This window comes from Moschus berezovskii, chromosome 12, assembly GCF_049115385.1.
Source record: "Moschus berezovskii isolate FMDL1 chromosome 12, NW_MosBer_1.0, whole genome shotgun sequence".
NCBI lineage: Eukaryota > Metazoa > Chordata > Mammalia > Artiodactyla > Moschidae > Moschus > Moschus berezovskii.
This window is the reverse complement of record NC_142471.1, coordinates 22,967,261-22,994,534: the sequence shown is the minus strand read 5'-3', so window position 1 is coordinate 22,994,534 and position 27,274 is coordinate 22,967,261. Positions and strand designations below refer to the sequence as shown.

Sequence of the window (27,274 nt, the reverse complement as noted above, 5' to 3'; positions counted from 1 at the left end):
GAGTTGGTGATGGACAGGGAGGCCTGGCATGCTGTGATTCATGGGGTCGCAAAGAGTCAGACACGACTGTGTGACTGAACTGAACTGAACTGATCCAACTTCCCCAGAACCATTTACTGAAGAGACTGCTCTTCCCCCATTGTATATTCCTGGCTCCTTTGTTTAAGTTAATTAACTGTAAATTCATGGATTTCTACTCTCTTTCTATTCTGTTGCATTCAACTGCATGTCTGCTTTTATGTCAATACCATACTGTTTTAGCTACTATAGCTTTATAATATAGTTTGAAATCAGTGCTCATGATGCCTTCAGTTTTGTTCTTCTTCCTCAAGATGTTTTAGCTATTCAGGTTCCTATAGGATTCCATATAAATTTTAGGTTTGGTGAAAAATACCATTGGAATTTTCATAAGGGTTATAATGGAGAGTATTATAACTTTAACAATATTAAACCTTCCAATTCATGAGCATGAAATATCTTGCCATTTATAGTGTCTTCTTCAAGATCTTTCATTAGTATCTTGTAATTTTCAGTATTTAGTTATTTCACTCCCTCAGTAAATTTATTACTAGGTATTTTATTATTTTTGATGCAGTTGTAAATAAGTTTGTCTTCTTTTCTTCTCTTTTTGTATATAAAGGCAACAGACGTGTGTTAATTTTTTTACTGTACAACATTACTGAATTTGTTAGTCTAACAGTTTTTCTATGGAGTCTTAAGGGTTTTCTATATCTAATATGTCATCTGAAAATAGTTTTTTTTCATTCCAATTTGAATGTCTTTTATTTCTTTTTCTTGCCTAACTGCTCCAGGTAGGACTTCCAAAGCTACCTTGAATGAAAGTGGTCATTCTTGTCTTTTTCCTGATCTTAGAGAAAAAGCTTTCAGCTTTTCACAATTCAATATGATTTTAACCATAGGCTTGTCTGATATGACCTTTATCATGTTAGGGTATATTTCCTCTATGCAAACTTTATTAAGAATTTTAATCTTAAATGAATGTTGAATTTTGCCAAAAGTTTTTTCTACATCTACTGAGATGATAATACACATTTTTATTCTTCATTTTGTTAATGTGATGGTGTTTCATATTGACTGCTTTGAGGATGTTGAACTATCCTTGCATCCTTGGGATAAATTCTTATTTGTGTTAATAATTTCATGTTGATTTTTGCTCTTCTTTTTACTTTATACTGTAAAAAAAACATAATATTTTAATAATTTCAGACTTTCTTTTAGGGACAGATTCATTCTTCAGGAATAAAAACTGTGCAGTGATGGATGATGAGGTTCTGATCAACGCATGGATATCAGGCAGGGGAATAGCAAACCACTCCAGTATTCTTGCCTGGAGAACTCCATAAACAGAGGAGCCTGGCAGGCTACAATCCTTGGGCTTGCAAAGAATCAGACACAACTGAACAACTTTCACTTTTAATACTTTAAAAGTTTGCTTAAAAATTACAGTATTTTTTTTTTTTTGGTAGTAGAACATATAGCAGAGAAAAGGACAAAGTAAAAAGATAACCCTTAAAAGATAGGTGACCCCTAAGATGGCATCACCGACTCTGTGGACATGAGTTTGAGTGTACTCCGGGAGTTGGTGATGGACAGGGAGGCCTGGCGTGCTGTGATTCATGGGGTCGCGGAGAGTCGGACACGACTGAGCAACTGAACTGAACTGAACTGAACTGACCCCTAAGAAATAAATTTTTATGTGCTTTCTGAAGTTTGTTTGAAGATTAGGATGTACATGTTTTGTTGTTTTTACTGTTTCTTTTGAATCAATTTTAGATTTATAGGAAAGTTAAAATTATACTACAGAGAGTTCTCGTACCTTCATTCAGTTTCTCCTAATGTTGCCATATGGCATAAATAAGGTCTGCTTGTCAAAACTAAGAAATAAACATAGGTATTATACTAGTAGATAAACTACAGACTTCATCAATTTTTCCACTATTATTCATTCATTTTTGTTCTAGAATCAAAGCCAAGGTCAACACTGCATTTGGTTGTCAGATCTCCTAGTCATCTATAAACTGTGACCAATCCTTAACTTTCTTTGTCATTTATGACCCTGATACTTTTGAAGAGTACAGATCAGATATTTTATAGACTATCCATTGATTTGGATTTATCTGATATATTTCTCATGATTATGTTTATGGTCTCAGTCCATCAAATCAAGTGGTATAAGATGACAGTATGTCACATTTCTTATGATGTTGGCCTTGATTACTTGGCTAAAGTGTTGGTTATTGGCTTTATCCACTGTGAAATTATGTTTATTTTTTTGTCGTAATTAGTATCTTGGAGAAAATGATTTAATGCTATTCATGTTTTATTTCTTCTCAAGTGTTTACTAATTTTAATGTTCATTGTTTTATCTTGCCACAGATATTACATGATATTTGCCTAACATTTTTATATCCTTATTTCTTATGAATTTATTAATTAGAATTAAAAGAAAGCTGTCCCTTTTATTACATGATTTGTTCAATTTGTTTATATCATGATGGGCTCATGCATATTTATTGTATTCTATGGATTTTGTTGTCCTGTTTCATTGATTAGTTGTCCCAATTTTGCTATTGGAAGCTATCTTTTTAATGTTTCCTCTCTGATATTTTTTAAGGAATTGCTTACTTTTTTGCATCATAAGACAATCCAAGTTCAATAAGTTTATCAACTCTTTTAACTAAATTCATCTTACCAATATCAGATGGCAACTGACAAGCAAGCCTTTGCATATTACTTCTTCCAGTGATCACTTGCCTGCCCCTAGACTTCAGATTAATTGGTTGCCTTGTGATCTCTAAACAAGATGACCTATTTTTAGTTCATTCCGGATTGACTAAACTTTAGACAGGTTTATTCCTGACTATAGGTCACTGACTTTCCTTTTTCTCTCTTTTTTTTTTTAAAAAAAAGCATTTACTTTAGAAAACTTGTAAATTCCTTCTCTCTTTCTTTGAGATGCAAATATTCTCCCAGCCTCTTGCAAGGTTTACAGTTCAGAAATACTTTTTGCAAGGACCTGGGACCTACCCCTTTGAAATATAATAATCAAGGCTTATCTACCAGCCTCTGCCGGATAGTAGGAAAGTGAAAGAAAGTGAAGTCGCTCAGTCGTGTCTGACTCTTTGTGACCCCATGGACTGTAGCCTACCAGGTTCCTCCATCCAAGGGATTTTCCAGGCAAGAATACTGGAGTGGGTTGCCATTAAGCACCATTACCAAACATAGACCATCTAATCACACTGACCAACTTCCTCTTTAATGTCTTCTACTACTTTTCCACTAGCTCATTCCAGTGCTTAAAAACTCTTTCAACTTTTGTTTAGCAAAGTTGAGTTCTCTCCCCTATTGCAATACTCTTGAAATAATTTTCCCTTGAATGTTTATTTTAGCCAGTGCAGTTTTTCGTTGATATCTCTGATGGGCTAAGCAAAAATGGTCATGAACTTTTAAATTCTGACTTGTTCTTTTTAATGTGGATGCAATGTTTACTCCCATTTTCTAAATAATTAAAAAATAGATTGTAGCTTTAAAATATTTCCATTCCCACTTTGTGAAATTCTCATATTACCCCCAAACATGTTCATATTTTTACTGTACACAAATTATGTATATGGATGATTTTTAAAGAGTCTAAAAATATTGGGTTACTATAGAGTAAGAAGGGAATAGTCATGGAAGGTTAGTCTCAAGTGAGAGTAATAGATCAGTAGGGGCAGAAATACAAAGTAGAAATGTGGGCCATGGGTGGTTTATGCAGATGTAAATTCACAGTAATTTATAGTGTTCTTTGGGAGGCGATTATTGAATTATCAAAGAATGTGATAAGGAGTTAGTTTGACATTTTTAAAAAAAATATGGAAACTTTAGTTAAATGTGGACCAGAACAGAAAAAAAAAAAAAAAGACAACTACCCAGTGATATAGTCACAAAATAATATTTGTGAGTTTTCTAAATTCTTTTTTTAAATACCTAGCAAGTGGTAATCAGATTATAAAAATATAACTATTCACTTTTCTTTGGGAATTACATATTCTGTATTCAACTGAAATTAATCTAATGAGCTTTTTAATTTATCACGTATATGTGATGATATGTATTATCAGCATATGTATATAGATTGTAAACATGGTGCTATATTAAATCATAATATAGATATGTATATAAAGATAAAATATGGATAATTATTTTCAATTCTGTGCTACTTTTCTCAGATTGTTATTTTATTGAGAAAATGTTGTTAGTAAGATAAAGTGTTCAAATTCCCATAAACTCTTGGGAGGAAATCAGTTAATTATATTTATATTCAGTTATACATTTCATACATGTATAAATATCATAAATTATATTCATTACAAAATACAATTAAGAAGGAACTATACTATCAGTAGAGATGTAAAATTTTTTCTCAAGTTATATCTGTTTTACACTATTCATATAACTTGTCAAAATTTTATCTTTGAAAAGTATTTTAATTAGTTATAAGCAGACATTAAATATCACGTCATCATAGATATTTGAAAACCATATTTAGTAAAACACTTTTCTGGAACGGTTCTAGAACAAGTTATTTTGGATGAAGATACACATTTTTAAACTTAAAAAAAATCTACTGGAGTTGGTCTTCAATTGTATTTCATGTGATTTAACTTACCAACCAAAATATTCCAAATATAATTTGATATTTTCTGGGCAGAGGGATTTTAAATTTTTTGAAAGCAGGAATGGTGCCATATAACTCCTATGCAGTAAATGCTAGGTGATGATGCTGTAGATGACTCATTGTCATTATTATGACCAAACATAATTGTACTGTGCTATAATACACTGATAGGATGGAGGTGTCCTGATTTGCGTAGGAAAGTTTATACATAAACTGAAAGACCCTGAGTTATCTGAGCTTTCTGTCCCTTCTTTGATAGATTTTATTTTCCTTTCCTGGGGTTAGACTAGCACTCTTCCTGTCTACTTCCAATTTACTGTAAACTGGGGCATGGAATTCAGGTAACTAAACTTCCTTAAATTGTGTGCAAAGTATAATTTGCTAAGGTCTGAGTCACATCCTAAAGGCAGTCTTGTGAATAAAATGAATGGGCTTTTTAAGACTTGATTGGATTTCTCACAGAGTTTATAATATTTACTTATTGAATTGTTCCTTATTTATGTGTAGCAGTATAGCTTCAAAGCCTGAGGATTTCTACTTTTTCAGCCTTGGCAAGACCTGAGAGAAAAAGTATTACAGAAACCTAGAATGAAGATCTAAAGAAAACAATGATGCAATTAAATATAAATTATTCTAAATCCTTGTAATGCTTATATTAAAAAATATATAGAGGATGATATAGATAAGAATACTTATTTTTGTTGTTCAGCCCCTCAATCGGATCTGACTCTGCAACCTCATAGACAGCAGCATGCCAGGCTTCACTGTCCTTTACCATCTCCTGGAGCTTGCTCAAACTCATGTCCATCATGTCGGTGATGCCATCCAGCCATCTCATCCTCTGTCGTCCCCTTCTCCTCCTGCCTTCAATCTTTCCCAGCATCAGGGCCTTACTTCTAATGAGTCAGCTCTTCACATCAGGTGGCCAAAGTATTAGAGCTTCAGCCTCAGCATCAGGATTTATTTCCTTTAGGATGGACTGGTTGGATCTCCTTGCAGTCCAAGGGAATCTCAAGAGTCTTCTCCAACACCACAGTTCAAAAGCATCAGTTCTTTGGTGCTTAACCTTCTTTATGGTCCAACCCTCACAACCATACATGACTACTGGAAAAACCACAGTCACATTTACTTAAATTTCAATCATATGATACACACCAGGATCCTGAATGAACCTGTTTTCTATGAGTCTTCAGTCATATTTAACTATGAGTGTTACTTTTGTAGGTCATGAGTCTCATTCAATTTTTGCTTTTTCTGGTAGGGGCTTCCCTGATAGCTCAGTTGGTAAAGAATCCACCTACAGTGTAGGAGACCTGGGCTGGGAATATCCACTGGAGAAGGGATAGGCTACCCTCTCCAATATTCTGGCCTGGAGAATTCCATGGAATGTATAGTCTGTGGGGTCTCAAAGAATCAGCCATGACTGAGCATCTTTTACTTTCTTTCACTTTTTGCTGGTAAAATTTGTCTCTTAGTACCAGAGAACTCAGAATTGAGGCTTCAGGTATGTCCAAGGAGAGGTTGAAGCATCTTTGATCAGTGATATGACAGATGAAATTGTATTTGAGGATAAGAGAATAAACTATATGGCCTATAAAAATCCCTGATGCCATGACAAAATAAGAAAATAGAAAATATCTGTTTTCCAAGCTTTTAAATTTTTTAAAATACTTCTTCTAATATTTTACTTTAATTTAAATTTTATTTTATTTATTGATTTTATTTTTCCATGAAATGTACAGAAAAATTTAACCCTTCTGTAATGTATACACATATTTCCATGATCTAGATACAGTACTTTTAACATACTTCCAGAGTCATAATTGCTTTGTCTTTCTAAACCACTTCAAAGAAGTTTGCAACATCATAACATTTTATGTCTAAATATTTCAGCGAGTATCTCCTAAGATAATTTGTATTCTCTTATATAATCACATAGTGTTATCATTCACAGGAATATTAATAATCACTTTTAATACTTCACGATCGCCGAAGAATTGATGCTTTTGAACTGTGGTGCTGGAGAGAAGACTCTTTTTTTTTTAATTTATTTTATTGGAGGCAAATTACCTTACATTAATATACCCAATCAAAAAATGGGCCAAAGAACTAAACAGATATTTCTCCAAAGAAGACATAAAGATGGCTAACAAACACATGACAAAATCCTCAACATCCCGCATAATCAGAGAAATGCAAATCAAAACCACAATGAGATACCATTTCACACCAGTCAGAATGGCTGCTATCCCAAAGTCTACATGCAATAAATGCTGGAGAGGGTGTGGAGAAAAGGGAACCCTCTTACACTGTTGGTGGGAATGCAAACTAGTACAGCCACTATGGAGAACAGTGTGGAGATTCCTCAAAAAACTGGAAATAGAACTGCCATATGATCCAGCAATGGAGAAGACTCTTGAGAGTCCCTTGGACTGCAAGGAGATCCAACCAGTCCATTTTAAAGGAGATCTATCTGGGTGTTCATTGGAGGGACTGATGCTAAAGCTGAAACTAGAATACTTTGGCCACCTCATGCGATGAGTTGACTCACTGGAAAAGACTCTGATGCTGGGAAAGGTTGGGGGCGGGAGGAGAAGGGGATGACAGAGAATGAGATGGCTGGATGGCATCACTAACTCTATGGACATGAGTTTGAGTGAACTCCGGGAGTTGGTGATGGACAGGGTAGCCTGGCGTGCTGTGATTCATGGGGTCACAGAGAGTCGGACATGACTGAGCGACTGAACTGAACTGAACTGAAATAATCTATACTCAAATTTCTCTGTTTTCCAAATGCCTTTTACAGCTTTATTTTATCCTAAAATCAATATGTAAGTTGGTTTGAAAGCAGTATATGACTATTTTTCTCAAGGCTATCATTTAACCCCTAGTGCTAAAATCAATGCTGCAAATGAAGACATAAAGAAAGAGTTATGGCCACCTGATGTGAAGATTTGACTCTTTGGAAAAGACCTTGATGCTGGGAAAGATTGAAGGCGGAAGGAGAAGGGAACGACGGAAGATGAGATGGTTGGATGGCATCACCAACTTGATGGACATGAGTTTGAGTAGGCTCTGAGAGTTGGTGATGGACAGCGAAGCCTGGCATGATGCAATCCATGGGGTTGCTTAGAGTCAGATAAGACTGAGTGACTGAACTGATAGCATAAAAGGAGAAAACAACAAAAACACATTGGAAATGTTTCTTCATTTATAGGTAATATGTGTATGTCCCCTATAGGCCTCATTTCCATGATTGTAAAAGGTAGATATTAACAATATGAGCCTTAGAATATTATTATTCAAATAGTGTAATTATCCAAAAGTGTTTAGCAAAGTGACTGGCATGTGGGAAGTATGAACAAATGTTAATTTCCATTATTATAATTACCCTTAGAAGGTAGGCAATCAATCAAGTAAGCCTGATGATTTAATACCTAACTCTGTTTCAACCCAGCCCCTGAAGACTATAATGTTTTATAATAAAATGAGATAGATTTTCTTTAGTAGGAATCTGTAAGTATACCCCACAGATTTTAAGAGTACTGATTTTTTTTTTGCTTTGTAAAGCAAATATATTTCTAAATTTGATGTAAAAGACTATGTATAAAAATATAGAAATGCATATTATTCCTTAAAGCGGAGTCCAATTTCAATCCATAAATATCATTTTAAAATATTATGGAAAACTTTCCTAAATGAATTCTCAAGAATGTTTGAAATTACAATTTAGTATGCTTAAAAATCAATCCAAAAACACTTTTTTATGAATTTTTTCTCCAAATTTTAATTAGCTTGAATTTCTGCTGGCAGTATTTTAGATTTTCTAAACTCCAGTTTAGTAATATTCTACTGCTTATATTTTTGATATATTAAAAACATCTTCATTCCCAAATGCCTCTGGGCTTATTAAAAAATTATAAATGCTACTATAAATTCAATAAACTCTGAAGGTAAGAAGAAGAATTCTTCTTTCAGAAATATTTATCTAATATGCATACATCAGGGGTATATTTTAATGTTTATAAACATTTTATTTTGATTGTTTAGTTCTAGTTACCCACCCACGTGAATAATATTAATCAATTAGGGATTTCCTAATATTTATAAAAATAGTAATTGTGGATTACTTATTTTAATAAAATACTGTCTCCGTATTCTATCCAGGTTTATGGATAGGGAAGGAAGCAGAATCATATGATTCACGTAAGAATTCAGTTTTCACATAAAATTTATATCTAAGTAAAGCAAAACGATTTTATGGAAAGAAAGAAATATTAACAATGGCAACAGGTAGATTTATGTAACAAATCTGCCACTAACTAGCTGGATAACATTTTTCAAGACACTTTTTTCCTAGAACTCAGTTTCTTTATCTACAAAATAAGCAATTTAGATTCTAGAAGTTTACATAAGAGAATTATGATGAGCTTCTCTACTATATAGTTTTTTGCTTATGGAATGTATTTACTAAGTATATACTTGATTGCTTCCTCAACTCTATGAGATAGCTATGTGAATATTTTTTAGTGCCCTTTTCCATAATGGGCTTCCTTGGTGGCTCAGATGGTAAAGAAACTGCCTGCATTGAGGGAGACCTAGGTTTAATCCCTGGTTTGGGAAGATCCCCTGGAGAAAGGAAAGGCTACCCACTGCAGTATTCTGTCTTGGAAAATTCCATGGACAAGAAGCCTGGCAAGCTGTGGTCACAAAGAGTTGGACATGAATGAGAGACTTTCACTTCCGCAATATTTTAGAAAGTCTTGGAGGCCATGTTGTTATAGTTATATACATTAATTGTAAGCACCATTGACTAAGACTCTAATATATTCGAGGTACCATTGTTTACAGACATAACCCTAATGGTCAGAAAACCCATAATAAGATTATTATCATTTAACATGTGATGAAACTGCTGGTAGTTAAGTTACTGTCTACAAAGCTAGTACTTGACAGAGCTGGAATTTGAATGAACCTCTGTATAAAAACTTTTTTTTTTTTTGCCTTTTTTCTATTATCAATTTTTTTCCTATCTTTTTTAAAAGGGTAATGAAAATCATTTGATGTGTTTAAGTAAAAAAAAAACTAATATAAGCATATCACTATTTTAAGTAGTAGTGATGAGCGTAGTGAAATTTAAAAGTAGGTAAAAAGATAAGATCAATTGTGCTATTAGTGTAGTATTAGAGAAATAACTTCCAGATTTTTAAGCTGAATTTAGAAAAGTAGAGGAACCAGATATCAAATTGCAAACATCTGCTGGATCATTAAAAAAGTAAGAGAGTTCCAGAAAAACATCTACTTCTGCTTTATTGACTATGCCAAAGCCTTTGACTGTGTGGATCACAACAAACTGTGGAAAATTCTTCAAGAGATGGGAATACCAGACCACCCGACCTGCCTCCTGAGAAATTTGTATGCGGGACAAGAAGCAACAGTTAGAACTGGACATGAAACAACAGACTGGTTCCAAATCATGAAAGGAGTATGTCAAGGCTGTATATTGTCACCCTGCTTATTTAACTTATATGCAGAGTACATCATGTGAAATGCTGGGCTGGATGAAGCACAAGCTGGAATCAAGATTGACAGGAAAAATATCAATAACCTCATATTTGCAAATAACAGCACCCTTATGGCAGAAAGCAAAGAACTAAAGAGTCTCTTGATGAAAGTGAAAGAGTAGAGTGAAAAAGTTGGCTTAAAGCTCAACATTCAGAAAACTAGGATCATGGCATCCGGTCCCATCACTTCATGGCAAATAGATGGGGAAACGATGAGAGACTTTATTTTCTTGGGCTCCAAAATCACTGCAGATGGTGACTATAGCCAGGAAATTAAAAGATGTTTGCACCTTGGAATAAAAGCTATGAACAACCTAGACAGCATATTAAAAAGCAGAGAAATTACTTTGCCAACAAAGGTCCATCTAGTCAAAGCTATGTTTTTTCCAGTAGTCATGTATGAATGTGAGAGTTGGACTATAAAGAAAGCTGAGTGCCGAAGAATTGATTCTTTTGAACTGTGATCTTAAAGAAGACTCTTGAGAGTTCCTTAGACTGCAGGGAGATCCAACCAGTCCATCCTAAAATAAATCAGCCCTGAATATTCATTGGAAGGACTGATGCTGAAGTTGAAACTCCATTAATTTGACCACCTGATGTGAAGAATTAACTCATTTCAAAAGACCCTGATCTGGGAAATATTGAAGGCAGGAGGAGAAGGGGATGACAGAGGATGAGATGGTTGGATGGCATCTCCAATGCAATGGACATGAGTTTGAGTAGGCTTCAGGAGTTGGTGATGGACAGGGAAGCCTGGTGTGCTGCAGTCTGTGGGACTGCAAAGAGTTGGACATGACTGAGCAACTGAACTGAACTGACTGAGGAATAATAAAATTCTGTTTGAAAGTAGGGTATTAGGAGTTTGAGATTAAGATGTACACACTACTATATATAAAATAGATGATCAACAAGGACCTACCCTATAGCACAGAAACTCTACTCAATATTCTGTAATAACCTACATGGGAAAAGAAAATCTGAAAAAGAATGGGTATATGTATAACTGAATTGCTTTCCTGTACACCTGAAACTAACACAATATTGTAAATCAACTATACTCAAATATGACAAAGTTAAATTTAAAAAAAAGAAAATGAAAAAAGTGAACAGAAAAAATAAGAGAAATTAATTTCTCCCTTTTAGAGGTAGGAGCTTAGGAAATGTGTAAATGTAAGTGACCAAGAAAATATAAGATCAGTGCTATAAAATTTTTAATCCTACACTCCTGTTTTTCTTTATGCATTGACAGTTTCTATTAGCAACTTAAAACAAACATTTATCATATATATGTCCCTACTTTGAGGAAACTTTCAGTCTGGGAGCTGGAGAAGGAAATGACAACCCGCTCCAATATCCTTGCCTGGGAAATTCCATGGAGAGAGGAGCCTGGTGGGTTATAGTCCATGGGGTTGCAAAAGAGTCAGACAGGAATTGGTGACTAAACAACAACAAATAGTCTCGGAGCAGAAGACCAAAACAACAACAGCAGCAACACATAGATTCACCATTATTCTGAAAGGTGATTATGCGTTCAAAGACCTTTCATCTAGTAAAATAAGTATTCACATTCACAAACAACTAGGCTATGACAGAGAACAATATAAACATCCTGAGAGAAGATTTCATAACATGTTCTGAGATTTTAAAAGGAATAATTACATATAGCTGGAAAAGAAAGATGTACTCAGTGAATCTGGCTTGGAATATAATTAAGTTTGGGCCAACAAAGATGAGATGAGGGAAGAAGATGAGCAAAATAATCAGTGGGCAATACCTTAAGATCTTTACCTGCAACAACAAATAGCTTGATTTTCCTTGAGTGTAAAGTGCCTGAAAGGAAGGAGAAATAACATTGAAAAGCTCATAGAGACGAAGGTCATAGTGATGCCTGTGTCATAGTAATTTCACTCCTAGATATAGTCTCAAGAATGCACCGATATGTGCACAAAAAGAAAAATATTGAATATTCACTATTCATGATAATCAAAAATAGAATGCTTCCCAAAAGGTCATTAATAGAATTACAGATAAATAGTTTTATGTTTCACAAAGTGGAATACTGTCTCTATAGAGCAATGAGAATAAACAGACTATAACTACATGCATCAATTGTAGATGTATTTCAAATATATAAAAGCTGGACATAAGAAGCCAGGTATAAGAGTATTGTTATTATTCCACTTTTATAAGGTTCAGAAACAGGAAAATCTATAGCTTTAGAAATACAAGTGATGATGTGATTGTTCTTGAGAGATAGTGGCTACAATAGGACACATGGAGGCCTTTGGAATGCTGCTAAATTTTTGTTGTCTTAAATTTGGGAGCTCAGTACATGGATTCACTCAATTTATAAAAGTTGTTCAACTGTACATTTATGGTTTGGGAAATATTCTATGTGAATTTTCTACTTTGAATTTAGCTGTGTTATTTGAGGAATTTATATCCTTTATTCAATAAGAAGACATGAAGGGTATGTTTTAGGCTGAAGAATTGCGCAATCTTATCAAAGTCAGATGGACAGGGAGGCCTGGCGTGCTGTGATTCATGGGGTCGCGGAGAGTCGGACACGACTGAGCGACTGAACTGAACTGAACTGAACTGATCAAAGTCAGATTGAATCAAGTGGTATCAAGACAGAAGGATTGAAAATGAAAGAGAAAATTAAGATCTGAGCTTGTATAATAGTAATTGAAATACAAAGAAAGAGGTGAATGTGATAAAAGTACTGGTGATAAAATGGACAAACATTGTGCCTAACCGAATGGGATAGATAAAAGGTGAAAGTGACTCTTTGCAACCCCATGGACTGACTGTAGCCTACCAGGCTCCTCAGTCCATGGGATTTTCCAGGCAAGAATACTGGAGTGGGTTGCCATTTCCTTCTCCCGGGGATCTTCCCAACCCAGGGATTGAACTCGGATCTCCCATGTTGTAGGCAGACACTTTACCTCCTGAGCTAGCACGGAAGTCCTAGATGAAAGGAGTTAAAAAAAAAGAGTACAAGCCTGGGAGGCAGGTAGTACTTCTGACAAACTTGAAAATAAAGATAAAGGATTTGGCAAGTGTTGGCAAACTAGTCAGCAGGTCAAATCTGACCCACTGACTGTTTTTGTTTAGCCCATGAGATAGAAATGTTTTGTTTGTTTTATATCTTTAAATGGTTAAAGAAATTCAGGATAGCTGTAATAAGAATAATATTTTTGACATGTGAAAATTGTATGTGATTCAAATTAAAATGTCCATATAAAGTTGTATTGGAACATGGTTGTGCTCATTTGCTTACATGGGGGTCTATTACTGCTTCTGTATTACAGCAGCAGCAGAGTTAAAGTAATAGACTTAGTGTAAAATATATACTAGTAAAGATGTACTATCTTGGTTTTTTGAAAAATTTTGGTAACCTCTGTTTTAGAGCTAAAATTATAAATGATATATGTATTACTTGAAAATGCCTTATAGGCTAATGGGAGCTTTTGTTGAAGAGAGGAGAATAAAAAAAAAAAAAGAACAGGAGAATAACCTTAGAATTCTGAGGATCACTAACTGTATCCAGTGAGGAACGGAATCTCTTAGTATGAGTAACCATTAGCATTTAATAGCACTTAGAACTTTAAAAGCTGTATTCATATTCATTTGATCTCTAAAACAATCTGTTCAGTCAATATAATTTTTTCTAGTTTACAAATAAGAAAACTTCGATTTTAAAATATATGAGACATACTATGGAGAATAAGCATTTCAAAAGTAGAAGGTGATAGAGAAATACCATTGAGGAGAAGGTAGACATTTTGGTATTTAGTGGGTGGTATTCCTCTCATTTGCAGGCCCGGTGATAGAATGAAAACTCTAGAGCTAGAGTTTCTGGGTTTTCATCCTGGTTCTACCATTTACTAACACTACAATCTTGAGTAAATCACTTAACCTTTTAGAGACTCAGTTTCATAATCCATAATATTAGAGTAAGAATGTTCTTACCTCATAGTGCTGCTATGATGATTAAATTTTAAATATATGTTAACTTGACTAGAAGAGTATTTAGCATATATAATGTTATTTTCATTGTCTTTTGGAATAAATTTTTAAATCAGTTAATATACAATGTAATTTCATTTGGATGGCAGGGATTCAAAAAGCTTTTAATAGCTCTTTATATCAGAGTTGTATTCTATATATTTGAGCAGGAGTAGAACCACTTAGCCAGTCAGTAATAATGTCAGAAATTCCACTTACTTGATTTCTCTTGAACTTCATACCTCAGTTCTTTGCTTATACTGCAAAAATATAATCCAATAAGGAAATTTTACGCAGAATTCCTAAATATCAAACATTCTCTGAAGTTCTATTTTGATATTTTCATAATAATTGAAATTGATTGATGGCATATAATAAGTCATTCACAGAAGCACTAAAATCTTCATTAAAGTTGTCACTCAGTAATTTAATGCTTTTTTGTTCTTGTTTTTCCTCACGTAATAAAAAAAGGTCAGAATTCTCCAGAACTTTTAATTTTATAAAATATTGCCTGACTTTTGGCCTTTATCTTGTCAGGAGTAAATATCTGCCAATTGTAATTCACCATGTGAGTTGAGATGTTATTAAGGAAATTGAGTGCAATCCATGAAATTCTTGTCCAGGACAGGGTCAGTCTCAAGGCTATCGAATAATTGACTCTGTTTCCTGCATGACAGGTGGATAGCAGTTGCAATTATTGTCGTTTTGTGTCTGGGGAAATGTAGACAGGAGAGCTAAGTGACTTCCTCAAGATCATATTGGAAATCAGTGACATTCCAAGGAACAGAACTTGGAATACACTTATTCAGATCACCTCTAGAATAGTTTGAACTATATCATGAAGACAGTGAAAATGTTTCCACCATATGCCAGAATACACTTCAACATTATTTCTTAGATCCAGAGTCATGCATTTATTATCTCTGAGATAAAGACTATAAAAAGAAGCCCCAAATAAATTGATCTATGGCTTTATTATTTGAAACTTTAATTACCTTTTTATGAAAATGGAGAGGATGATAATGACTAGTAGTGAAGAAAGGAAAATTCATTTCTATTTTTCAGCTAGTTTAGTGGGTTAGTACCTTACAGCTTTATTAATGGCTTGATGTGAGAGTTGGACTGTGAAGAAAGATGAGCTCCGAAGAATTGATGCTTTTGAGCTGTGGTGTTGGAGAAGACTCTTGAGAGTCCCTTGGACTGCAAGGAGATCCAACCAGTCCATTCTTAAGGAGATCAGTCCTGGGTGTTCATTGGAAGGACTGATGCTAAAGCTGAGTCTCCAATACTTTGACCACCTCATGCGACAAGTTGACTCACTGGAAAAGACTCTGATGCTGGGAGGGATTGGGGGCAGGAGGAGAAGGGGACGACAGAGAATGAGATGGCTGGATGGCATCACCGACTCGATGGACATGGGTTTGAGTAAACTCCGGGAGTTGGCCTCCTCCGGGAGGCCTGGCGTGCTGTGATTCATGGGGTCACAAAGAGTCGGACACGACTGAGCGACTGAACTGAACTGAATACCATGATTTAAAAGGTAGCTATGTCTTTATTTACATGCTTTGCCACATGCCAGCAGCAGTAAAAGTTGCTTTTTTTTTAGGTAGCACATAGGCCATATTTCCTGAGAAAAGAAACTACAATCTATTTTCACCTCCTAAAGAAGAGTCATCTGTACATTCATTAGTCAAAAGTTTAATCTCATAGCTTAATTTAGTTCTTGAGATAAATAAGGAAAACAAAGCAAATTTAAGTGCTAGATATGTGATTATATTTTTATATTTTCATTGAATAAGAAATAACTATTGAACTTCCCTGGCCATCCACTGGTGACATCTCTGAGCTTCCACAGCAGTAGTGGGTTCAATCCCTGGTCAGCAAACTAAGATCCCACATGCCGAGTGGTATGGTTAAAAAAAAAAAAGAAATAGAGAAGAAACTATCATTTACTGTACACTCAATATGTATCAAGCCTTGTGATAACTGAAGTATGGATTATTAATCCTGAAAATTTTAAAATACCAAGTTATTTTAGACCCTGAATTAGGCCTCTGATTGGTAATAAATAACAGATAATTGACATTGGTTCTGTGATTTTTATTTATTGGTTAGATTTTCCATTGATCATTCTTATAATTCTTTCCATTAATGTATTTTAGTTTCATTGTTCTTCTACACTATTGCCTCAATAAAATGTCTTTTCAGTATTCTGAATCTAGTAACCATACTTTTGCAAAACTTTCTAGATTATATCTTCCAATTTTACCATCGATAGGTAAATTAGAAATTAACATCTGGAAATGCATAGGAATTGTAGCTATTATATATTTCCTGTGAATAATCAAATAAAGTTCCACTTATATAGGATTTATCATTTATAAATGTTCTATCTCAAGCCTATGTGCTTGTTCTACTTTTTTATTATGTATGAATTTCCTTTTTGACAAGATGATTGAGTAGACAATCTCATGAAATTTTATGACCTTGATTAATATTATCAAATCACTTTCATTTCAGAGTTCTTTTTTATTTGATAAAAAGTCATAGGTTTCAGGTGCTGTAATTGTTTATATGTAGTGTAGTGGTATGGTGGGCTTCCCTGGTGGCTCAGATGGTAAAGATTTTACCTGCAATGTGGGAGACCTGGATTTGATCTCTGGATTGGGGAGATAGGGAGAGAGGGCATGGCAACTCACTCCAGTATTCTTGCCTGGAGAATCCCCATGGACAGAGGAGCCTGGCAGACCATAGTCCGTGGAGTCACAAAGAGTCAGACACAACTGGGTGCCTAAGAACACATCACAATAGTGTGGATGGTTTAGTATGACCCCACATTTCAAATTTCAAATGCAAGAGGCAAGTCTGCATACTGTTCAAAATATGATATATACAAAGAATAGTACTACCCCAGTGCATTAAGTTCACTGTGCATAAGAATTTACACCTCAAATCTCAGGATGCTAATTAGGGAGGGCTGCCTTAGCATACCTTGCCTATAACATTTTTATTCTTCTCTCAGATAGTTTGTGTATACATACACACCTGAATATGTTTATATGCACCATATACACATTAATCCTTAGAATTTATAAATGTGCTTATCTGTATACATATGATTTATAAATGTGTACTGTACTATTTACCAATGTGTATTCAGTGTTTGTAATTAATTCCATCTATTAATATAAATATATGCATACATATACATAGGCTCATTTCAATTTTTTTTTATATTTCTACCTTTTGAGGCATACTGTTAGTATAATTTAAAGAAGTATACACTTGTGTAATATGTGAGGTGTTAAATTATGTTTGAATTAATTTAGAATACATTCGAAATTTGGAAAGTCCTACATTTATATTAAGGAATAGATTTAAATATGTCATATATTAAATTATACTTTGAAATTCATAAATTTAATGTTGTAGTTCTAGCTAATACTATAATTTTACATTCTAACATTGTTGCAAACAGTAGATTATGATTCATAATATGAATATTATGATTCAATAGACTTTTACACAAAAAGTTAAACCTTGATAGTTTTGTTATATAACTTTATGGCTGACTCATGCTGATGTGTGGCACAAGCCAACACAGTGTTGTAAAGCAATTATCCTTCTATTAAAAATAAATTTAAAACAAAAAGGCAATATGTCTCTATTCTTAAGGAACAAGTTTTATAAACATCTGATAATAATCACTTCTTTGTAAAATGTATTTGACATAATGGCATGATTATAAATCTAATTATCACCTGTTTTAGGCTAAGATGACTCAATTGCCTGAGGCAGAAAAGGAAAAGATTGCTGAGCAAGTTGCTGACTTCAAGAAAGTGAAGAGCAAGCTGGATGCTGAAATTGAGATATGGGACGATACGAGCAATGATATCATTGTTCTGGCCAAGAAGATGTGTATGATCATGATGGAGATGACAGACTTCACAAGGTAATTATGTGGGAATTGGTGTGTAATATTTATGATATTAGAAAAATTTGTCAAATTAGTGAAACTTTGAGTTTCTCCAAGTGTAAGGTGCTAAAAATTAAATGGTATGGGAAAAGTAAATGATAAAGAATTAGAAAGTTATAGGTAGTTTCTAGAGGTTTTGATAAATAAATGAGGCAGAGTTTCTCATAAACACCTGAGGAACAATTTTAGAAGCCACTTTATGTCTTCAGTCTCAAGAACCTTCTCTGTGTATTATATTAGCTTTTTTTTTTAAAAAAAATGGTAAATCAAGTTATGATTTCTATTGGAGCTCTCTGAATGATTGATTTTCATAGCTACATACATAGATATAAACCAGATATATTTGAAATTACAAAGACTTAATGATGTGCATGAAGGAATTGTTCATTGTGTGTATATTCTAGAAATAATGAACATGTTTCTTATTGTTACTGCTGTTCAGTCACTAAGTCATGTCTGACTTTTTGCAACCTCATGGACTACAGCATGTCAGGCTTGCCTGTCCCTCACCATCTCCCAAAGTTTGTTCAAACTCATATCTATTGAGTCAGTGATGCCATCTAAACCATCTCATCTTCTGTTGCCCCCTTCTCCTCCTGTCTTCAGTCTTTCCCAGCATCAGGGTATTTTCCAATGAGTCAGCTCTTTGCATCATGTGGCCAAAATTTTGGAGCTTCAGCTTCAAAAACTACTGGAAAAACCATAGCTTTCATTATGGACATTTGTTGGCAATGTGATGTCTCTTCTTTTTCATATTCTGTCTACATTTATCATAGCTTTTCTTCCAAGGAGCAAGTATCTTTTTATTTCATGGCTGCAGTCACCATCTGCAGTGATTTTAGAGCCCAAGAAAATAAAATCTATCAGTGCTTCTACTTTTGCACTATCTATTGGCCATGAAGTGATGGGACTGGATGCCATGATCTTAGTTTTTTGAATGTTGAGTTAAAGTCAGCTTTTTCACTCCCTTCTCTCACCCTCATCAAGAGGGTCTTTAGTTCCTCTTTACTTTGTGTCATTGGAGTGGTATCATGTGCATGTCTGAAGTTGTTGATATTTCTCCCAGCAATCTTGATTCCAGCTTGTGATTCATCTAGCCTGGCTTTTTGCTTGATGTACTATGCATATAAGTTAAATAAGCAGGGTGACTGTAACTTCGAAATATTATTTTCTAGAACTAGCCAAAGAACTGTAATGTATAGAGTGCTTGCTTTACCAGTTACTAAATGAATAAAACTAGAACAATTAAAATAATTTAGTCTTGATGTAATTATAAAAGCCATAGAACAGAAAATTCTGAAACAGACCTAATATACTTAGTAAACTATTCATTTATATTGCATACATTAAACATAAAAATAACTTTTAGATAGAGTAATGACATAAATATAATTTAAAAATAATAATAAATGGAAAATATTCATGAATATTTCACTCAAGTTAAGCCTGAGAAAAGTTTTCTAAGCATTATGCACAAAGACCTCATAAAAATGGATCATGAAATTGAATAACATTAAAGGCTCTAAGTATCAATAGAATGTCCTAAACCAAGTTATGACCAACCTTGATAGTATATTAAAAAGCAGAGACATTACTTTGCCAACCAAGGTCCGTCTAGTCAAGGCAATGGTTTTTCCCGTGGTCATGTATGGTTGTGAGAGTTGGACTGTGAAGAAGGCTGATCGCCGAAGAATCGATGCTTTTGAACTGTGGTGTTGGAGAAGACTCTTGAGAGTCCCTTATACTGCAAGGAGATCCAACCAGTCCATTCTAAAGGAGATCAATCCTGGATGTTCATTGGAGGGACTGATGCTAAAGCTGAAACTCCAATACTTTGGCCACCTCATGCGACGAGTTGACTCACTGGAAAAGACTCTGATGCTGGGAAAGGTTGGGGGCGGGAGGAAAAGGGGACGACGGAGAATGAGATGGCTGGATGGCATCACCGACTCTGTGGACATGAGTTTGAGTGTACTCCGGGAGTTGGTGATGGACAGGGAGGCCTGGCGTGCTGTGATTCATGGGGTCGCGGAGAGTCGGACACGACTGAGCGACTGAACTGAACTGAACTGAACTGAAACCATACTGAAATATAAATGAAGAATTGAGTAAACATCTGTAACAGAAAATAACAAAATTTTGATGTCATTTATATATGATGAATTCTTACAGATATTAAAAATTTTAAGTGTCCTAGTAGAAGAATGGACAAATATATATATGTATATTTGGACATAAATAGGAAATACCCTAGAGAAATTAAAGAGAATCACAGTATATGTCAACCTTTCCCCTTCCCCACACCACCACCTTAATGTTACCCACTAAGGAAAGTATGTGTGCTTAGTCACTCAGTTTTGTCCGACTCAGCAATCTCATGGACTATAGCCTGCCAGGCACCTCTGTCCATGGCTATTCTCCAAGCAAGAGTACTGGAGTGGGTTGCCATGCCCTCCTCCAGGGGATCCTTACAACCCTGGGATCGAACCCAAGTCTACTGCATTGCAGGTAGATTCTTTACCTTCTGAGCCACCAGGGAAGTCCTAGGATAGTATATACTTCACAGTGACTTAGCAGCAGCAGCAGTAAGTATATGTCAATCCCAGTCTCCTAATTCATTCCTACTCCCCCATCTTCCCTTAGTAACCATAAGTTTCCTCTTTACATCTGTGATTCTATATCTGCTTTGCAAATAGTTCATCTCTACCATTTTTTCTAGATTCCGCATATAAGTGATATTATATGATATTTGTTTTTCTCTTTCAGACTTAATTCACTCCGTAAGATAACCTCTGGGTCCACCCATGTCTCTGCAAATGGCAGTATTTCATTCCTTTTCATGGCTGAGTAATAGTCCCTTGTATTATGTACCACATCTTTATCCATTCCTCTGTCGATGGACATTTAGGTGGCTTCCATGTCCTGGTTATTGTAAATAGTGCTGCAATGAACATCAGGGTGTATGCATCCTTTTGAATTATGGTTTTCTGTGATATATGCCTAGGAGTTGGGTTGCTGGGTCATTTGGTAGTTCTAGTTTTAGTTTTTTAAGGAACCTCCATACTATTCTCCATAGTGGTTGTACCAATTTACATTCCCACCAACAGTATCAGTTCAGTTAAGTTCAGTCGCTCAGTCGTGTCCGACTCTTTGCGACCCCATGAATCACAGCACGCCAGGCCTCCCTGTCCATCACCAACTCCCGGAGTTCACTCAAACTCGTGTCCATCGAGTCAGTGATGCCATCCAGCCATCTCATTCTCTGTCGTCCCCATCTCCTCCCACCCCCAATCCTTCCTAGCATCAGACTCTTTTCCAGTGAGTCACCTCGTTGCATAAGGTGGCCAAAGTATTGGAGTTTCAGCTTTAGCATCAGTCCTTCCAATGAACACCCAGGATTGATCTCCTCCAGAATGGACTGGTTGGATCTCCTTGCAGTCCAAGGGACTCTCAAGAGTCTTCAGGAAGGTTCTTTTCTCTCCACACCCTCTCTGGCATTTACTGGTTGTAGATTTTTGGATAAAGGCCATTCTGACAAGTGTGAGGTGGTACCTTATCATAGTTTTGATTTATATTTCTCTAATTACTGATGTTGAGTATCTATTTATGTGTCTCTTGGCCATCTGTATGTCTTCTTCAGAGAAATTTCTACTTAAGTTTTCTGCCCAGTCTTTGATTCATTTTTTCTTTTCTTTTTTATTGAGCTGCATGTAAGAGTGTTCATACATTTTATATGGGAAACAACACATCATGGAAAGAAATCTGAACTAAGAACTATTTTATATCAGCTTGATAAGTGTGTCAATGAGAGTTCTCTAGTATAAAGTGTATGTATACAGGCAGAATCTAAAATTAGAATAAAAGCAATCAAGGACAAAGTCAAGAGATTAAAAAAAAAAGCTTTTAAGAAGTGAGAAGAAGAAATAGAATCCCATAAAGACAAAGTACTCAAGGAAGGCATAATAAGAAATTTTATAATATGCCAAGAAGGATTCTTGAGTCATAGATAAGTTTCAGTGAATGATCAATTAATTATTCTGCATGAAGGAGTCTTAATTAAAGTGAAGATTGAAAAGATATTATAGTTTTGGCAATTCTAAATTTATGGTTACTTTTGTTTAAGTGCCTTCAGTAAGTGGTGACAGAGAAAAAAGCCTTCTTAATTCATTACAAGGTAGATGAGAGAAGAGTAGATAATACAGCAAAGGTAATCAAAGTAGTAAATTAAAGAAGGCAGATGATCAGCACATGATCTAGAGATTTCTAAATAACTAGAGTACATTCTAGATTGTAGAGAATGGGGAATTGGCTAGGGATAAAATGAAATTGTAAAAGATGAATAGCTATAGCCAAAGATGTAGCAAAGAGGGTAGATAGAACATAAACACAAAGGAAAAGAAATAAAAACAGATATAAGGGTTAACCTGTATGAGTTTGCATGGCTGTTTCTTCTAGTCTTAGGATGTCCATCAGAGAAGTTCTTGGCCATCTGTTGTAAAGACTTCTTGTAACCTGTTTATCTATATCACAAGACTGTTACTTTCCAGTTTATAATTAGCGCTTATTGGATTACCTAGTTCATTTGTTTATATGTGTGCTGCCTCAATATCCCTATCAGAAAGTATGAAATCTGACTTGTTTATTGTTTTATACCTAGAACTTATAACAGTCTAAATAGAATTCATGTATAATTGTATATACCACAGTGAACATATATATATGTATTGTATATGCATATGTATGTATAGAATATAATACTAATTGTTGAATGAATTAGGATACCTAACCATTAAAGGTTGGGGGCGGGAGGAGAAGCGGACGACAGAGAATGAGATGGCTGGATGGTATCACCGACTCTGTGGACATGAGTTTGAGTGAACTCCGGGAGTTGGTGATGGACAGGGAGGCCTGGCGTGCTGTGATTCATGGGGTCGCGGAGAGTCAGACACGACTGAGCGACTGAACTGAACTGAACCGAACCATTTAAATCAATTAATTTAAAAGAAATAAACACAAGTTGAACTCAGAAGAAAGCAGGAATCAACATTACCCAAACAAAAAAATAAAGGAGTAACATAAATTTAAGCTCTAGACACCCACTCATTTTGTTTATTCCTTAGCCGATACATAGAGCATATGTGTTGAATACAAAGATTTTAACTTTAAATCAATTAATTTAAAAGAAATAAACACAAGTTGAACTCAGAAGAAAGCAGGAATCAACATTACCCACGTCAGATGCATTTCACATATGATAATATACATGTTTCAATCCATTCTCCCAAATTATCCCACCCTCGCCCTCTCCCACAGAGTCCAAAAGACTGCTCCACACATCCAAGTCTCTGCTGTTTCCTCAGTGTGTATGCCCAGGAGTGCGATTGCTGGATCATATGGCACTTGTATTTCGTTTTTTAAGGAATCTCCACACTGTTCTCCATAGTGGCTGTACTAGTTTGCATTCCCACCAACAGTGTAAGAGGGTTCCCTTCTCTCCACACCCTCTCCAGCATTTATTGCATGTAGAGTTTTGGATAGCAGCCATTCTGACTGGTGTGAAATGGTATCTCATTGTGGTTTTGATTTGCATTTCTCTGATTATGAGGGATGCTGAGCATTTTTTCATGTGTTTGTTAGCCATTTGTATGTCTTCTTTGGAGAAATGTCTGTTTAGTTCTTTGGCCCATTTTTTGATGGGTCATTTATTTTTCTGGAATTGAGCTGCAGGAGCTGTTTGTATATTTTGGAGATTAATTCTTTGTCAGTTGTTTCATTAGTATCAACAATTTTCAGAACACAACAGTACAATTATTTGTTTTAACTCTACATAATTAGTTTACCAACATACATTATCAATTTCTGTGATTTTAATTGTACCTTGTATCTTTATCTTTCAGTTCATTTTTTTTAATTTATTTTTTTATTGGAGGATAATTGCTTTACAAAATTTTGTTGTTTTCTGTCAAACCTCAACATGAATCAGCCATAGGTATACATATACCCCCTCCCTTGTGAACTTCCCTCCCATCTCCCTCCCCATCCCACCCCTCTAGGTTGATACAGAGCCCCTCTTTGAGTTTCCTGAGCCATACAGCAAATTCCTATTGCCTATCTATTTTACATATGGTCATGTAAGTTTTGGGCTTCCCTTGTGGTTCAGCTGGTAAAGAATCCGCTTGCAATTCCGGAGACCTCGGTTCAATCTCTGGGTTGGGAAGGTCCCCTGGAGAAGGGAAAGGCAACCCACTCCAATATTCTGGCCTGGAGAACTCTATGGACTCTATAGTCCATGGGGTCGCAAAAAGTCAGACACGGCTGAGGGAATTTCACTCACTTAACAATGTAAGTTTCCATGTTATTCTTTCCATACATCTTACCCTCTCCTCCCCTCTCCCCATGTCCATAAGTCACTGCTCTGAGAGTCCTTTCCCTTGCTGGGAATCACAGTCAACCTCACCTCCGTAGGATGCCCTCCAATACCATGCTGATCTCTGCACCTGCTGTGGGGCAGCTCATATTCTAATCTGGTCCTACCCCTGTGTGTTCTTGCCTCCATACATTTAAAATAATTATATATATGTTTCTATTGCCATTTTCTTAATTGTTTCAGGTTGATTTCGTAGATCTTTTTTCTTCTGTTGTATTTCTTGACTATATAAGTCCCTTTAACATTCGTTGTAAAGCTGGTTTGGTGGTACTAAATTCTCTTAACTTTGCTTGTCTGAAAAGCTTTTTATTTCTCCATCAATTTTGAATGAGATCTTGCTAGGTACAGTAATTTTGAATGTAGATTTTTCCCTTTCAGTACTTTAAATATATCCTGCCATTTCCCTCTGGCCTGCAGAGTTTCTGCTGAAAGATCAGCTGTTAAGCATATGAGGCTTCCCTTGTGTATTACCTGTTTTTCTCCCTTGCTGCTTTTAATATTCTTTCTTTGTGTTTAGTCTTGTTAGTTTGATTAGTATGTGTCTTGGCATGTTTCTCATTGGGTTTATCCTGTATGGGACTCTTCATGCCTCTTGAACTTGATTAACTATTTCCTTTTCCATGTTGGAGAAATTTTCAACTATAATCTCTTCAAAAATTTTCTCATACCCTTTCTTTTTCTTTTCTTCTTCTTCTTCTGCTGCTGCTAAGTCGCTTCAGTCGTGTCCAACTCTGTGTGACCCCATAGACGGAAGCCCACCAGGCTCCCCTGTCCCTGGGATTCTCCAGGCAAGAACACTGGAGTGGGTTGCCATTTCCTTCTCCAATGTGTGAAAGTGAAAAGTGAAAGTGAAGTCGCTCAGTCGTGTCCGACCCTTAGCGACCCCACGGACTGCAGCCCACCAGGCTCCTCCATCCATGGGATTTTCTAGGCAAGAGTACTGGAATGGCTTGCCATTGCCTTCTCCGTTTCTTCTTCTGAGACCCCTATAATTCAAATGTTGGTGCATTTGATATTGTCCCAGAGGTTTCTGAGACTATCCTCAGTTCTTTTCATCCTTTTTACTTTATTCTGCTCTTCAGAAGTTATTTCCACCATTTTATCTTTCAGCTTATGGATTCATTCTTCTGCTTCAGATATTCTGCTAATGATTCCTTCTAGAGTATTTTTAATTTAGTAATTGGGTTGTGTCTGTATATTTATTCTTTAATTCTTCTAGGTCTTTGTTAATTGATTCTTATATTTTCTCCGTTTTGTTTTCAAGGTTTTTGATCATCTTTATTATCATTATTTTGAATTCTTTTTCAGGTAGTTTAGCTGTTTCTTCTTCATTTATTTGGACTTCTGTGTTTCTAGTTTGTTCCTTCATTTTTGTAGTATTTCTCTGCCATATATTATATTTGAGGTCTCCTTTTCCTAGGCTTCAAGGTTGAATTCTTTCTTCCTTTTGCTTTCTGCCCTCCTAGGATTAGTCCAGTGGTTTGTGCAAGCTTTGTATAGGGTGAACTTGTGCCAAGTTTTTGTTTCTTTTTTTGTTTGTTTTTCCTCTGATGGGCAAGGCTGTGAGGTGGCAATGCTGTCTGCTAATGATTGAGTTTGTATTTTTGTTTTCTTTGTTGTTTAGATGAAGTGTCCTGCACAGGGTGCTACTGGTGGTTAGGTGATGTTGGGTCTTGTATTCAAGTGGTTTCCTTTGTGTGAGTTCTCACTATTTGATACTCCCTAGGGTTAGTTCTCCTCTGGTAGTCTAGGGTCTTGGAGTCAGTCCTTCCACTCCAAAGGCTCAGGGCTTGATCCCTGGTGAAGAATGAAGCTTCAACAAGTGGTTTGTTATGGCATTAAGTGAGATTAAAACAAATATCCAAAAATGAGAAACCAAAGATGAAGCCCAGACAAATGGCAGTTACAAAATAAGGCAAATAATGACTAAAATAATGGAATATACACATATACACCCATTAGCAAAGTCAAAACAGTCCAACAAAAACAAAGTACAATAGATTGACCTAGCAAACAAAATCAAAAATTATATTTAGCAGTTAAGAACAACACTTCAGTCCTGGGTGTTCATTGGAAGGACTGATGCTGAGGCTGAAACTCCAATACTTTGGCCACCTCATGTGAAGGGTTGACTCATTGGAAAAGACCCTGATGCTGGGAGGGATTGGGGGCAGGAGGAGAAGGGGACAGCAGAGGATGAGATGGCTGGATGGCATCACCGACTCAATGGACATGAGTTTGGGTAAACTCCAGGAGTTGGTGATGGACAAGGAGGCCTGGAATGCTGTGATTCATAGGGTCGCAAAGAGTCGGACATGACTGAGCGACTGAACTGAACTGAAGAACAAAACTAACTAAAGCACAAACTGGAAAACAAAACTAAAGAAAGGTGCCAAGTGGGGAATAAAGCCATGAAAACAAAACTAACAAATATATTGGAAAGAAAAAAAGAATAGATATGCAAAGTTAAATAGAGGTAGGTAAGAAGATTTATATATATTAAAGATTAATTGCAAGGGGAAAAGAACAGTAGAAAGGAAAACAAAGGAATAAATGTAGAAAAAATATAATAGGTTTAAAAAAATTAAAACTTACAATTATTAAATGAGAGAATA

At 35.5% G+C, this 27,274-nt stretch overlaps 1 protein-coding gene across 3 annotated transcripts in view; it reads left to right on the top strand.

Moving 5' to 3' along the window:
- The window catches only part of CTNNA3 (catenin alpha 3), a 1,978,275-nt gene that overhangs the window by 1,781,865 nt on the left and 169,136 nt on the right, over nucleotides 1–27,274 (top strand). For all 3 annotated transcript variants that reach the window (XM_055425631.2, XM_055425630.2, XM_088841920.1), the window contains one exon: nucleotides 18,027–18,208. In XM_055425631.2, coding sequence (XP_055281606.2) covers nucleotides 18,027–18,208 — 182 coding nt within the window. The remainder of the gene's footprint in view (nucleotides 1–18,026; nucleotides 18,209–27,274) is intronic.